General features: G+C 35.1%; 1 protein-coding gene across 4 annotated transcripts in view; it reads left to right on the top strand.

Moving 5' to 3' along the window:
• The window catches only part of OFD1 (OFD1 centriole and centriolar satellite protein), a 30,676-nt gene that overhangs the window by 1,532 nt on the left and 14,936 nt on the right, over positions 1–14,208 (top strand). For 3 of the 4 annotated variants that reach the window (XM_027447807.3, XM_027447794.3, XM_027447813.3), the window contains 13 exons: positions 1,174–1,374; positions 2,255–2,323; positions 2,409–2,436; positions 3,115–3,222; positions 3,942–4,078; positions 6,118–6,291; positions 7,897–8,003; positions 8,854–8,973; positions 11,576–11,649; positions 12,330–12,421; positions 12,600–12,789; positions 13,467–13,597; positions 13,975–14,086. In XM_027447807.3, the coding sequence (XP_027303608.2) occupies positions 1,174–1,374; positions 2,255–2,323; positions 2,409–2,436; positions 3,115–3,222; positions 3,942–4,078; positions 6,118–6,291; positions 7,897–8,003; positions 8,854–8,973; positions 11,576–11,649; positions 12,330–12,421; positions 12,600–12,789; positions 13,467–13,597; positions 13,975–14,086 (1,543 nt within the window). The remainder of the gene's footprint in view (positions 1–1,173; positions 1,375–2,254; positions 2,324–2,408; positions 2,437–3,114; positions 3,223–3,941; positions 4,079–6,117; positions 6,292–7,896; positions 8,004–8,853; positions 8,974–11,575; positions 11,650–12,329; positions 12,422–12,599; positions 12,790–13,466; positions 13,598–13,974; positions 14,087–14,208) is intronic. The other variant, XM_027447803.3, reaches the window with a different exon arrangement.

Below are 14,208 nucleotides of genomic sequence, written 5' to 3'. Positions count from 1 at the left end.
AGAGGCAGGCTGGATCTGAAGCTACAGGCGTGCTGAATGGCCAAGAGTTTTTTTCAAAAAGAATCATGACAGTATAACAAGTGATTTTTGCCTTTCTTCCCCTTAGTAGGGACAGGGATATAGCCCTGTGTTTTTCTCCTGCGTTTTTTCACAAGATGTGCAAGGGGTCGCTCGGCCCAGTTGGTTTTGGGACTTCATCATTGTCAAAGTAGTTGAAACTGGACTAGTTCAGAAATTAAGGGAAATGATTTTGTCAGTTTTCTTCATTTCTCTCTATTATCAGCTTCGTTTCCGTAGAAAGCCATGCTTAAATATCAGTATAGTCCGATATGATCTAGCTTTAGTAAGTTTTGGTAAGCATTCAGTATTTCATCCTATTTGGTAACATACTATCTTTTTAATTAGCATTAGAAACTTTGTCACTGTTGCATAGTGCTGCTGAAAGCTAAAAATGCTATTTCTCTCATGATTTGGTAGCATGCCCTAAGCAACTTCTGTAATTACATAGTGAAAATGATTATTTCTTCCTCTTGCAATAGGGAGACTTTCTGATCTTAGGTTGCTTTTTTTTTTTTTTTTTTTTTTTAATATATTGTAACCAATATAACTGAAACAAATTGTAATAAATACAATTTATTATTAGTGCCTGTGGGCTTTTTTGAGTAGTACCCTTTTGCTTCCCTACAAAATAATTAATTCTAAAGACATTGAATTTCCCATTATTTTCCCATCTGCTGTTGGGATGGAATCAACAGCTTTTTGATATAGGACTCAGAAGAGGACAAGTGACTTTTCCAAATACACATGAAGCTGAAGCCACATCAGATGGGCTTTGTTTAAGAGTGATATGAGAAAACGAAAGCAGTGATGTAACATTGAAGCTGGGGGTACTGGAGTGGAGTTTACGTGAAATTTTTGACTGAGAACTTCTCAGCCTTACACCCAATACATCTTGAGGGAAAGTCAATGATCACTGTAATGCAATTAAGAGTATTCTGAAGAAAAGCACTCTTCTAAATTCTGCCAACATTAGGCTGCCCAATTCTGGTGTGTGGGTTGTAATATAACGTGTAAACGTAGAATGAGATCCCCATGGTTTTTGAAAAATAAAGCTCTTATTACAGTCCCAGGTTGCCTGTTACTAACTTTTTTGTTGTTTCTTTTCTGTGTCAGACACAGCTCCGAAAACAGCTAATCCATGAACTGATGCACCCAATTTTAAGTGGAGAACTTCAGCCACAGACTGTTCCAAGTGATGACAGTTCACTTTTGATCACGGCTTCCAACAGTTTGGTGGCGGATCATCTGCAGAGATGTGGCTATGAGTATTCACTTTCTGTTTTCTTTCCAGAAAGTGGATTAGAGAAGAAGAAGGTAAGTTCAGCAATCTCTCTCGTAAGATTTTTAGGAGTTTTGTTTTCTGGGGGCTTGTTATATTCCAACAGAATTGAAAAAAATCCACTTTAGTGGCGGTGAAATACAGATGCAAGTACAGCTTCAAATAATCTCCATGAAAGACATCAATATTCAGGTCTATTTACATGAAAACTCACAATAAGATACCATACAGGAAAGACATAGTGCCAGCCTTTTAACCTCAGCTCGCTTCACCCAAAGCTGCGGTATGATTGTGTGATTCTGTTTGGTGTGACAATTTGCAGAGCCATGTGGCAGGCCACTTGGGGAACTGATCCTGATTAAAACTAGCCTCTTTTTGGCCATTCAGTTCTCTGAAAGTGTGGTTCATGATCAGTTTAAACTGTTCCTAAATACAATTTCTGCATGAAAAGGGTGGTCCTTGCCCTGTATTTGTTTCTCCTCTATGAGTATGTGATAATGTGATGAATTTTTTCTAACCAGAAATTAAATTTTTGAGCTGGTGAGTAGCTAGTTGTCATTTTGATTATCAAGCTCATCTGCTTCATATGGTAAAACAAAATAGAGGCAGGGAACGTAGCAAGAGCGTGCATCTAGGTTTGGGAGGAAACAAAGCCCTCTCTTTTCATGGTTTCAGGTGGTCATGAAACTACATTGACTGCCGTGTGTTTTAGGTAACAGATAAACAAATGGAGCTATAGAACAGATAAGTGTCTGAAAACAGTTCTGCAAGGTGATTATTTATTTTGATCTTTCTCAAATCTAAAACATTCTACAACTATAATATGGTGGCTATTACATATTTGAAGTATTTTTTTTAACGTAGTTAACCTTTTCAATTTTGTTTATTTATTTATTTATTTATTTTTCCTAAAAGCTGTTGTCTGTGCAAGATCTTCTTCAATTAATGAGAATCAATCCGAAATCCAATTTTTACAAATCACTGGTGAGTTATTTTGATTCTGAAGATAAGCTGAAGATAAGTTGTGGTGAAAGAGCCTGTCTAAAAGGCTGTCTTTTATTTCTTACAGACTTTGGGAACTCAGAAGGAAAATAAAGGTACACGATATTTATACATGATGCACACTGATAATTGTGTCACCTTCATTTTTATTAAGATGTGAGAAGTAGATATTCAGATTCCTTGAGTGTGTGTTGATGTGGAATAGTATGGATTTAATATTTTGAAACCTGTAGTGCACCAAATACTAGAGGTAATGTTTTGTGGAAGCTTTTCACTCTAATTTTGACAAGCTCAAATTTTGATTTGTGTTTATAACTGACTGTATTAGATTACACACATGTATATTACAAACACTAGCTGAAGATTTAGTAGGCTTTCCATTTTCTTAATGTAAGAAATAATTCATATGTCTACATGATGAAGCCTATCTATATTAAATAGCCCGAAGTAACTTGGTTTTCAGAAACCACTGTTCCCTAATGTCACTGTAATTACAGTAATAATAATCTGCTCTCTCAAATGACCAATGAAGTCAAAGAGATAAACAGAAGAAAGGAAAAGTTGCAAAAGCACAGCTTTTGCAGAATAAGATGGAATGCTTATAAAAAAAATCAATAGTTTACTAGCATTGATTTTTATTTAATATTCACTGGGTTCTTTCAGTAAATTGGGTAGGTTTTCTGTGTGTAGTGAAAATTACTTCATTAGTTACCGGTGTGAAAACTGAATTTTGGTATGAAATAAGAAGTAACTAATCTACTGGATCTTGAAAGGTTTTCTCATGCAGATTTTGATGGGACTTACAGAGCATCATCTAAGTAAGGAAAGTCATGACACAGAAACTCAGACAACCTCAACACCTCCTTACAGAGACTCTCTTGGTAAGTACAGTCTTTGCAATGAAGTCTCCCTGAATATTTTCATATTGGTGAATGATATGGATGAATAAATTGTATGAATGGTATTAAATCATTGCTAATTCAAATTCAACCTAAAGCAATAATAAATAAAGGTTATACCTATATCGCTCTACATTTTTTCCTAATGTTGCTTGAAATAAGACAAAAGTCCTGCTATTTTCTTTTTCATTACACAGATGTTTTCTTAGGTGTTTAGCTAACAGCTATAACTTCTTAGATGGACTGTAAAAGTTAAGTGCTGAAACATGTTCTGGAAGACATAATTATAACTGCATGCATTGCTTTTTTGTATGATGGTGTTTCTGTTTGTTGTGAATAGATCGGGTTTTGAAATATAATATGCACGCTATTAGTAATACAAAAATGTAGAAGTTGCATGCAAAAGAAAATTCTAGAGCCTCTGTAAAGAGGATGAATAACTATATATGCCATATATGACTATATATGCCAAATTATGCCTGAACAGCTAAGTGCTTCCTCTTACAAATATGTTGTGTGGCACAGAGCTGATAAATGACATTTCTGTGCTGCCACAGCTTTTGTACCACATAGGTCTTAGGTGGTACTTATGTACACTGAGGTCCTTCATATACAGACACAGAATCACACAGTCTTTGGTAGGATAGTTGTGATGACTGATTTATTTTTAAATTTTGATGGATATGTTGCTCTTTTTATAGCGGAGAAGCTTCAGCTGATTGATGAGCAGTTTGCAGGCTCCTATCCCCAGCATTATAAGTATGAATCTTTAGAAGCAAAACTTCAGGAGTATAGGAAAGAAATAGAGAAGCAGCTTCAAGCAGAAATGGCTCAAAAGGTATTGCTCTGGTGATTGAATTTGAGGGAGAAATTTATGAATTTTTACACCTTACGAACTTTTAATACTTAAGGTAACTTGAAGAAAAATGTCTCATCATGAATTATATCAAACACAAAAGGCTAAGTTAATCAAATACCATTTGTTAATTTGATGATATTTCATGTGTATGTTGTCATTTACCTTTTTATTAATGTATACAGTTCATCTCTTTATTCTGGTGTTAATTGGGAAACACATCTTTTTCTTATTCTGATTGTCTTAATTTGGTAAATTTCACTTGCTTTTTGATTGTTTTGTTTTATGGGAAAATATTTACTTTTCATAGTTATACTATTTATTTTCCTTCCCAATTAAGATCTTGAAGCTTGAATTTGAGCATAATGCATTACAATCAAGGGGCATGAATTGCAGCTGTATACTTTGACAGATCAATTTATTTTTTTAATACTGATTAGAATTTACATACTATTTCAAAACATTGCACAGAAATGTTAAAATCATAACAGACACAATATTATGAATTATTCCACATTTTTTTTCTTCCTATAATTAAAGTCAGAGCTCTTTTGGAGGCTTGTCCTTTACTTTAGGAATAAAATTAGTTTAGTTTTGTTTTGTTTTCACAAAGTCTGTTGATTAATACTTATGTCTGTAAAATGGAGCAGATAGAATGTACTGTAGTTTATCTAAATATTTTTTTCCATGATTTTTTGTCAAGATGAATTGCATATTTCAATAGAATAGAATTTTTCACTGATAATCAATTACAATGTTTTGGGACACTTTTAAAGGTGCTCATCTGCATATAAACTGTTTGAGGAAAACAGTTTTGCCATAATTATTAAGATAGAAAAATAGAGAGATGGAGAGCTTAAACTAAAGCCAGTGCATTTTATCTCCATTTTTCATTTAGTCTTCAATCCCTGGTAGGTGCTGTATTTTTGTTATGTAAGAAATGCTAATTTGTGTGTTAAGTTCATCTCAGTTTAAACAAAGCAGAAGTATGGAGGTTTAAACAGATACAAAATCACTTTCTATTAACTTTACATGGATTCCTTAGCAATGTGAAGTGAATTACTGTAGGGTATTTCTAGCCCAGTTTGTGTATTTACAAGTGAGGTTGTACTGACCCACCATTTTTTCCTTTTTCACAAATCTGTATCTATAGGACTGAGTTTTCTTGATTAGACATTCCTAGTGTGCTTTTTTTCCCCTCTCTAATATCCTTGTTTTCTGTAGTCTCAAACTTTTTCTGTCATTCATTTCTAATTATCTCATTGTTTCTCACATTCTTTTATTCTTGTATGTTCTCTATCTTCTTCCAAAATTCTATTATAATGTTATTAAAATAATATTAATTTTATTAAAGCTTACTATAATTCTTAATAATCCCAGTAGTTCTTGCATATATTGCGTCTCATACTTTTTAGGGACACATGGTTCCTATGATTCTTCTGTGCACTTGCAAAATGCATACTTCTCTTTTTATGTGGATTTACTTTTCTCAGCTGTACTAAGAAGTGTGTGAGTCAGGACTTCTCTTTCTCTGCTCATGGGGAGTTACACATTCTGCATTTTCTTTTGTGTCCAGACGAAGTTTTGTTGTTCCTTGGTGATTCTGGATGTCTGCCTTTTCTGTTCCTAGTAGCACCAGTCAAAAGCAGTTCTTTGAGAAAGGGGCAAAGATAGAGACTGTGTCAGAGGAGGAATCAAAGAGTGTGGTCATTCCCTACCTGCAAGCAGAGCAGCACTCCTGCAGTGTATTTTTCTTCATAGGCCTTTGTTTTGCTGTTTTCTCAACCTGTTATTGTTTGTAAGAACTGTTTTGGGATGCTAGGTAAGTGGATGGAAATGATGTGAGGCATGCAAATACTGTGTGCTACTGAAATACTTTTATTACAGTATTTTATTTTCATCCTATTTCTTATGATGAACAGGAAATACCAGAGTGAAATTTAGAATTGTCTGAGGAGGGATAGTCTTTGCTCTTTTGAAAGAATCACTATTTAACCCTCTCTTCCTCCTTTATGTAAAAGCTAGAACATTTTAAAGAAGTTGAAATAGCAAAGATTAAAATGGAGGAGAAAGCACAAACCCAGAAAGAAATCTCTGAGCTACGGTATGAGTTAGAAAGGACACATCAAGCAAAGGCCGAAGCCTTGATTTCTCGTGAAAAGAATGCTATTGAGAGGCTTCAGAAACAACAAGAGGTAAAGTTCCAAATACTTTTTCTTAAACTAATACAAAATGATTCATGAGTCAATTAAACTGTTCTTTTATCTTTGTGAGATTTACCTTCAGCTCTCATTTGGCTTGTTAGTGAAAACTTGGAATTTACTTTTGTTCTCATAAATAGGGGAACACATTCAGCAAATAAAAGGATGAGTATGGGTAAGTATTTAAGTAAAGCTGTCTGGAAAAGGAGCAGTTCCCCTAAATAGGTCTGAATTGTAATAGGTACTTTTAAATCTGTTTTAATAACTGCTAAATTCAGATCACAGAGATGTTTTTAATAGTTTATAGGACTGTTTACTCTTTTATTTGAAAAACATAGCTTTTAGTTATACTATAAATTCTTTCAATTGTTAAGAAGGACTTTAACCTAAAGGGAATATATAGTCCACATGTTACAGATACAACATTTCTATGTCATTAGGTGTTGAGGAGTTTCAATAGCCACTGTCTGCCATAGGCTGATACCTTGTTTCTCTTTCCACACTTTTTTGTTGATGAGTTATTCCTTTGGGCTGTTAACTCTTGGTGTTTTGCCAGAATAGTAACTGTTACTGCAGTATATAATAATTTGTATGTAGTTCTAAATTGCTTCACTCCATCTCTATTACTTTTCAGTTTTGGAAGAGTAGTTTGCTTGCTATTCTGTTGCCTATTTGCCTAGCAATCTCCCTGCTGTCTGCAGCAGACCTTCCTATCCGAGTAATTTAGTCATCTACAATTGCTATCACCTTTCTGCTCGTGTGTGGTTGCGCTTTTTTTTTTTTTCTTCAGAGCCTGTGATGGTAACAAAACTATAATTCGAGTTTGTATATTATTGTGTACGTGTATATGGGTAGCTACTACTGACCTCTTTCCCTTCTGAAAATAAAACATTTTATCAGTGCTATATGAAATTCTTTCATTGTTATGTTCTTAGAAGCTTACAAGAAAACCATCTGTTCTATGCTATCAGTCTTCTTTTGTGGACATGAAATCAATTCAGTAATTAAAATAACAACAAAAAGATATATGGATTTTGGTATTAGCATGTTCATGATTGAATTTTACAATTTGATTACATACATTAAATTTCAATAACAGACTGCTAGTTGACTGTTTTATCAGTTTATCGAGTCACGTTTTATCAATTTTTGGGCATGTTTTTCACTTTTGTTTATGCAAAACATACAAAAGAGCATGCAAAATTGTTAAAAATTGAGAAGTATGAACATGTTTATTCTGTAAATATTTGTTTAACCAATTTTTCCTTTTAGTCCTTTTATGGACTAAAAGTCCTTTTTCCTTTTATGTTTTAGTCAACATAATTTCTAAAATGAAACTGTTTGCAGGCAGCCAGTAATATTTCTATCTAAAGCATTTTTATTCAGAGTAAAAGGAAAAGGGGAATTAAGTTATAATAGATTCTGGATGTTATATAAAATTATGACTATAAACAACATATAAAATTATGACTATAAACAACTAATAACTTTTGGAATTCCTCAAGGGTCTCAAGACGGTCCTTGAAAGTTTGAATGTGATCAATGATAGATACCGTATACAGTGTGAAGTAAAACTAAAGATAATATTTTGTGATTCAGATAGAAGCAAAGGAAGTATATGCTCAGAGACAGAGTTTGCTGAAAGATATCGAAGTCATGAGGACAAGAGAGGCAGAACTGAAGCAAAGAATCGAGGCATTTGAAATGTAAGTTGCTGAAGGGCATATACAATGCTACGTGTTGTTCTTCATCTAGAAAGCATGCTGCGTGATGTTGCTGCTTCTGTGAAGCTGATTTTTTTATATCCCATAAGCTGTGTTTGCATTTTGAACAGTTTTGTAACAGTGCCTCTGTTATGAGAGTTACCCCATACAAAGAGAAGCTTTTTTATCTGTTCCCTCTTATCCAACTAGAATAATGTAGCATGACTTTGGAGACAAGGAACCATATGTTTGCTTTTAAGTTCTTAAATTAAAAACAAAACAATCAACACAGTATGTAATTCTAACAGTCATGAGGCATGTATATGATATTTTGCTTCTTTAGTCATTTTTTTTTTTCTACTGCTAGGACTGTTATCCTTAATGTGATGAGTTTTACTTGGTTAAATAAGAAAATAATTAAACTAGTTTTGTCTAGGTTTTTAATCTACTTAATGTTATTACTCTGTCATCTGTTTTATATAGCAAAATCAGCATCACGCTAAGAACTTGTGGCTTTTATTTTTTTTTAGCAAGCCAGCAGAGGGTGCTGATAGTGCTCAGCACTGTCTCTGAAGGCTTTCTGGTGTGGGAAGCTGAACTACGGTTACCCCGGGATAGCTGCATAATTGATTGGTACTGGATTTTAATTAGGGCAATTTAGTTTGTGTCACATCTCCTTGTTCTTAATGAATTACAGTGACAGGTTCTGATCATAATTTTAGATTTCTAAGGTGTTCCTAGTACACACATCACCCTTTGATGTTGCTAAGTGTTATGTTAAGAAAAAATAATATACATAAAAAATTAAGTTTTGGCTTTGTAATTGGTCTTTGTATATTTATGATTATTTCAGCACTCAGAAACTTCAGGAAGAGAAAAATAAAACTATTGATGATGCACTTCGACGTCGGGAGGTTGCTGTGAAGAACATAGAGGAGAGTTATGACCAGAAGCTTAAAACTGAACTTCTAAAGTAATTTTTTATTTTGTCTCTAACAGGAAACATACTAATTCCTATGAAAATAGAATAATACACTCTATAGGATTTATTTGACTAATGCAACTAAGCAAGGACTTTAAAATGTTCATTTATGTTCTTGTTTCAGTTGGCTAGAATTATTTATATATTTTATTATCTCTTTGCTAGTGAGACAAAATGTTCTTTCAGGTTCAGAAAATACTTGCTATAGAAAATTATTCTCTTTTGATTATAGGTTATATTATTTTTGTGACTTAAATTCTGCCTTGTTATATGGAAAAGAGGTGTCAGATAAGTCATATGTTTAGACAAGAGTATTTAAACCAGTATTAGTGAGTTTGTTTGACCAGAATTTAAAGAACTGACCTTTCCATGGACACAGAAAAAGCATCCAGGTTAAATTAACGTTAAAGAGGTGTTAGAGGTTTCTTGGAAAAGGGCTGCGAGACACACCAGCCTGTATTAAAGACAAATTAGTTCTTCATTAAGGTTTAATGCCTCTGTATTTTGGGGGTCTCTGTTGTAGACCATCCTGTCTTAATGACTGTAATTTACTTGAACATGGTTTCAAAGAATTTGCCTGGAAATGCTCTTTAAAGTACTCATCTGTGACCACTTTTGAGTTGTTGCAGTGGGTATATCCTTTGCTACTGCACTTGCTTTGAGTGCTGTGGTCACTTGAAGGTTCCTGGATGCCTCAATGCAGGCAGGTGCTTTCAGTATACTATTGCTCGTGCTTATATTGTGGCACGAAACAATCTTCCAGTTAGGAAAGTAAACCAAATGACTGATGTATCATGACTTTTTTTTTTTTTTTTGCAAGCTAAGTATCGACTGTTCGTGTCAGCCATCAGTAAACAGCAGTAGAATCTCTGTTAGTGTGTCTTTATTTAAATTGCAGAGGAAAGATGTAAAGAGTAGGTTTTGATAAGGAGGATTTCTCAGCTGGAACTGAGTAGATAACAGGGCTTTGTCAGAGAACAATGAAATGCTGAGCTAATTGACTCACCCTCATACCTTGTGTTATCCAGTTAGCCACTGACAGCTAGTTACAGATAATACTTGTAAAGTGCTTTTGGTTCATGAGGAAAGGGAAATTATTTTACAGATTAACTGTTGCTTACCTTATTTTATCAATTTAAGAAGTGTTTTAGACAAGCTGCAAGCGCTCAGAAAGATAAAATCCTTGTCCCAAATCCTCAATGAAAGGTATCACAGAGCTATTTATTGTATAGAAACAGTGATGTTTTTTTGGGAAAGGAATATTTTATTTCTAGAATAAACTTTAAAAGCAATAATTGCAAAAAGGATCTGACTAGTCCGGCTCATTTACACAAATGCATTTATAATTTCTGTTCCAGTCATACAAAATGCTGCTTGTTCTTAGCTCCTGTAGATTGCCATAAAATTGACCAGTGAAGTTGGCTGACTGGGCTGTGAATAGCAGTATATTCGGGCAGTGTTCAGTGTTTAGCTGGTGGCTGATAGCGTGCAGAGCACCCTTGGGGCCAGTACAGTCCTGTACTGTTCAGTACCTACATCTGTCATCTGTATGATGACACTGTGCATCCTCAGCAACTTTGAACACGAGGCTTAATTAAGGAGAATGGCTGCCACAACAAATGGCAGCGTTTCAATGCGGACAGACTTTGATAAGCTTGGGGATTGTGCCAACGTACATCTCAGGAATTTTAACAAGGAGAACCACAAAGCTCAGCACTCGGGACAGAGTATCCTTCCGCAGTGGTGCAGGTGGGGAAAAGGAATGGATTGAGCAGCTGCCTTTCAGAAAAGGACACAGGATTTACAGTGAGTGCCAGGCTGACTGTGATCCACCCGCATGCTCTGGCAAATCAGGCAAACCACATGATGGGTGACATTAGCAGCAGCACAGCCAACGGACTGAGGGGAGTTATTGTCCTCTTAAGCTACTGGTGAAGGCTGCACTAGGAATTAATACTATGTTGAGCTTTAGTCTCCTCAGTTCAATACAGTTGTGGAGAAATTGAGGAGTGCCTGGTAAGGGTCTGTCAAGACCCTTATTTGACTACCAGATGTGACCTATGAGGACAATTTCAGGGAGTGCAGCTTCTTTAGCCTGTTGCAGGTGAGCCTAGATGATCTGGAAGTACCCCACAGCTGCTTGATTTTTTCCACTCATTTTTATAGCTATTTTTCAATTATTTTGTAGCATGCAAATGCCAGACAATGTAACAGGACTGGGCCAATAAACTGTGGCTTGAGATTTTCAGGTTGGACATAGAAAAATTTTTATTTTACTGGGAGAGTAGCGCAGCATTACCACAGGTCACCCAGGGAGGTGGTGGATTCTACATCCTTTGAGGTTTTCAAGAGTTGTTGAGGACAAAACATGGCTCACTAGGTTTGATGTTGGTGATTGACTTGCTTTTTGAGCAGGTGGTTGAAAAAAGTGACTGGCAGGACCCTTTCCAGCTGTTTACATGACTGTCCTAACTGATTTTATCAGCAAATAATTGTGTGATTATAGCTTAGTTTTGGCAAAGACTAGAATTTACAGAAGCACATGTGCATGTATACACAAGTACTTTGGGCACATAATTCTTTTTACTTCTAGATATCAGCTTGAATTAAAAGAAGAATACATATCCAGAAGTAATAAAGTTACTGAAGATGAGAAAAAAAATAAAGGTAACCATCTCTCTGAATTTAATAAAGTAGCTGTTTACAGCATTTACTACCTAGGATCAAAACACTTGTTACTAAAGAGTAACAGTGTTCAGTAATGCTGGCATAAGTGGCAAAAAAGTCATTAACCTAGGCTTTGAAAAATATGTAGCAGCATCCGATGGCAGATCAGCAACTCCTTGCAGTTTAACAGTTTAATATACAGTGGGAACCATGAGCTGGTGCTTCACATGAAAGCTGCAAGGTCTCCTGCTTCTTCAGCTTCCCAGATTCCTCTGAAGTTCTAGCAGCTCATTCATTCTGTAATTGAACTCTGGTACACTCTGGTTGAATTGTTGCCAGTTTGTACATTTATTATGCACAAGATGTTTAAGTGAAGCTTGAGAAGAGAGCTGGGACAGATAGCATATTTAGACTTCTAAGTTAGGATCATGCGAAAGAAATCATGTATTGTGTGTATGAATTTGATTTAACTAATTCTGAAGTAGTACACATGCATATATTTACGCACACACAGGGATTTACTTGATTTTGAAGGTGTGTGGAAACATACATGACATTCAGTCATTTTTAAGCATTGAATTAAACTGAATGTTGGACAGCACCTTGAACTATTTTTTTTTTCTGACTCAGTTTTTCAATATAATTTTAATTTAATTCAGCATTTGTAATTCTCCCTTCAGAGAAGGCTATGCTTTTGCATGAAGAAGCCATTGCTATTAATTCAAAAAAGGAGGAACTCAAGCAAGCTGTATCGCGCACAAAAGAGCTTGAGGTAATTGTAAGCATGAATTTAGAGAAGCTTTATTGTAATGAGTGCATTTGAATTACGTTAAAAAAAATAAAAGAAAAAGTGAATTAAAATTCACTGTTAAGTAGTATTAAAAGTAAGTAAGTGAGAGTTTTTCTTGAGAAACATCTTCATAAGCTTCTAAACTGTTCTTTTTCTGCAGCTGGATTTGGAGTCAGTGAAAGCTCAGGTTCTGCTGGTAAATAAACAGAATCAGCTGTTGACAGAAAAACTGAAAGAGGTGTCAGACTATCCTTTGCTAAAGGAGGAGAAACTGGAGCTCCAAGTGCAGAATAAACTACTTAGGCAACAGCTGGATGAGACTCGCAGTGAGAACCAGCATCTTCGAGACAGTGAGTGTGAATAATTTAGTAATTTTCTTGTTTGCGTTTCTGTACAAGTATTTCTTTAGAAATGAATCTTCACTAAAATACATTCTTTGTATTATGTTTACTAGTGATTTTCACTGAACCCCAAATAATGTTAGTGTAAAATGAATCAAAGTCCTTGAAGTTATTTTTTCTTCACTATGTCTATATAATAGAAATCCCAAACAAAGTGGTAGCTGTAATAATAACACAAGGAATATCCCTTTTATCTTTTGAAAAAAGAAGAAAAGTATTTCCAACAGTAGTGTTAGCATGCTTAGTAATGGCAAAAGGAACATTACTTTTTTTTTCTTAAGGACTCAAGTGACTGCAGTTAACAAGTGACGTACATTTTTAATGTGCATCCAAGATTACTAGAGAATAGAGATGTATATACCCAGTTAGGTAGGAATGTGTATTTTTCTTCCATAATAGGAAAATCTGTGTCTAGTCCTTAAGCAACTATGCTAAAAAAAACTTCGGTCCTTTGTAAAAAGGAAAAAAATAATCCCCAGGTACTTTATTCAAACAAAGCCTAGTTCTAAAAGACATTGCTATGTGCTTGAAAATAAATCGTCTTTAAGTTTGAAAGGTGTATCTTCTAGAAAAGTGCAGGCTTGTCGTTCTCTGTCTGACTGTCTGGTATTTCTCTTTTTGGAAAGAACTGTCCCAGCCCTCAGTGGAGCACCTGGCCTGCCAGGCAGAGCTGAGGAGGGTAGAACGTTCCAGGAGGCTGGCACTAGATGAATTTGAAAGTGATAAGCAGTTTTTGGAAAAGCAGCTACAAAGTGAGGTAAATGATTCTTTATTAATAATTTGAGTTCTTTCTTCTTCTTGTCATGTTGTTAACGTTTATCTGTGTACCTGTGAAGGCTGTTCTGCATGTAGTGATGGGAATGGTTTGTACTCTGCTTATTTTTATGTAAACAACCTAGAAAAGCAATCAAAAAACAACAACAACAACAAAAAACACAACACCCACAATAAAATAACCAACCAAAGTAAATCTTTCTAAGCCACTAAGTTGTCAGCTCTGGCTTTCTGTGGGATACTATGTATCTATATGGTTTTGCTGGACCTGAAAAACAATTAGAAGGCCACAAGTATTCAAACAGTTCAGGTTATTCTATTTATTTGAATTATATTTTTGTTTCCTCTGGTCTTCTTCAGGTTGAGCGTGCTGCCCAGTTAAAGACCCAACTGTTGGACTCTGAAGCTACTGTCAGGAAGTTAAATGTGCAGGTTGAAGAACTGAAACTACAGTTGAAACAAACACAGGCAGGTTTGTGTCTTATACCAAAGAAGTCCTTTATGAAGTTCACATACCTAACCAGGATAAGAACTTCTAGATGCTTACAAGAGCTAGAGTTGCATTGAAGTAATATGCCACCATTGAGTGATTTA

The sequence above is a fragment of the Anas platyrhynchos genome, chromosome 1 (assembly GCF_047663525.1).
Source record: "Anas platyrhynchos isolate ZD024472 breed Pekin duck chromosome 1, IASCAAS_PekinDuck_T2T, whole genome shotgun sequence".
Taxonomy (NCBI): Eukaryota; Metazoa; Chordata; class Aves; order Anseriformes; family Anatidae; genus Anas; species Anas platyrhynchos.
The sequence above is the reverse complement of the archived record's forward strand: the minus strand, read 5'-3'. Positions and strand labels throughout refer to the sequence as shown.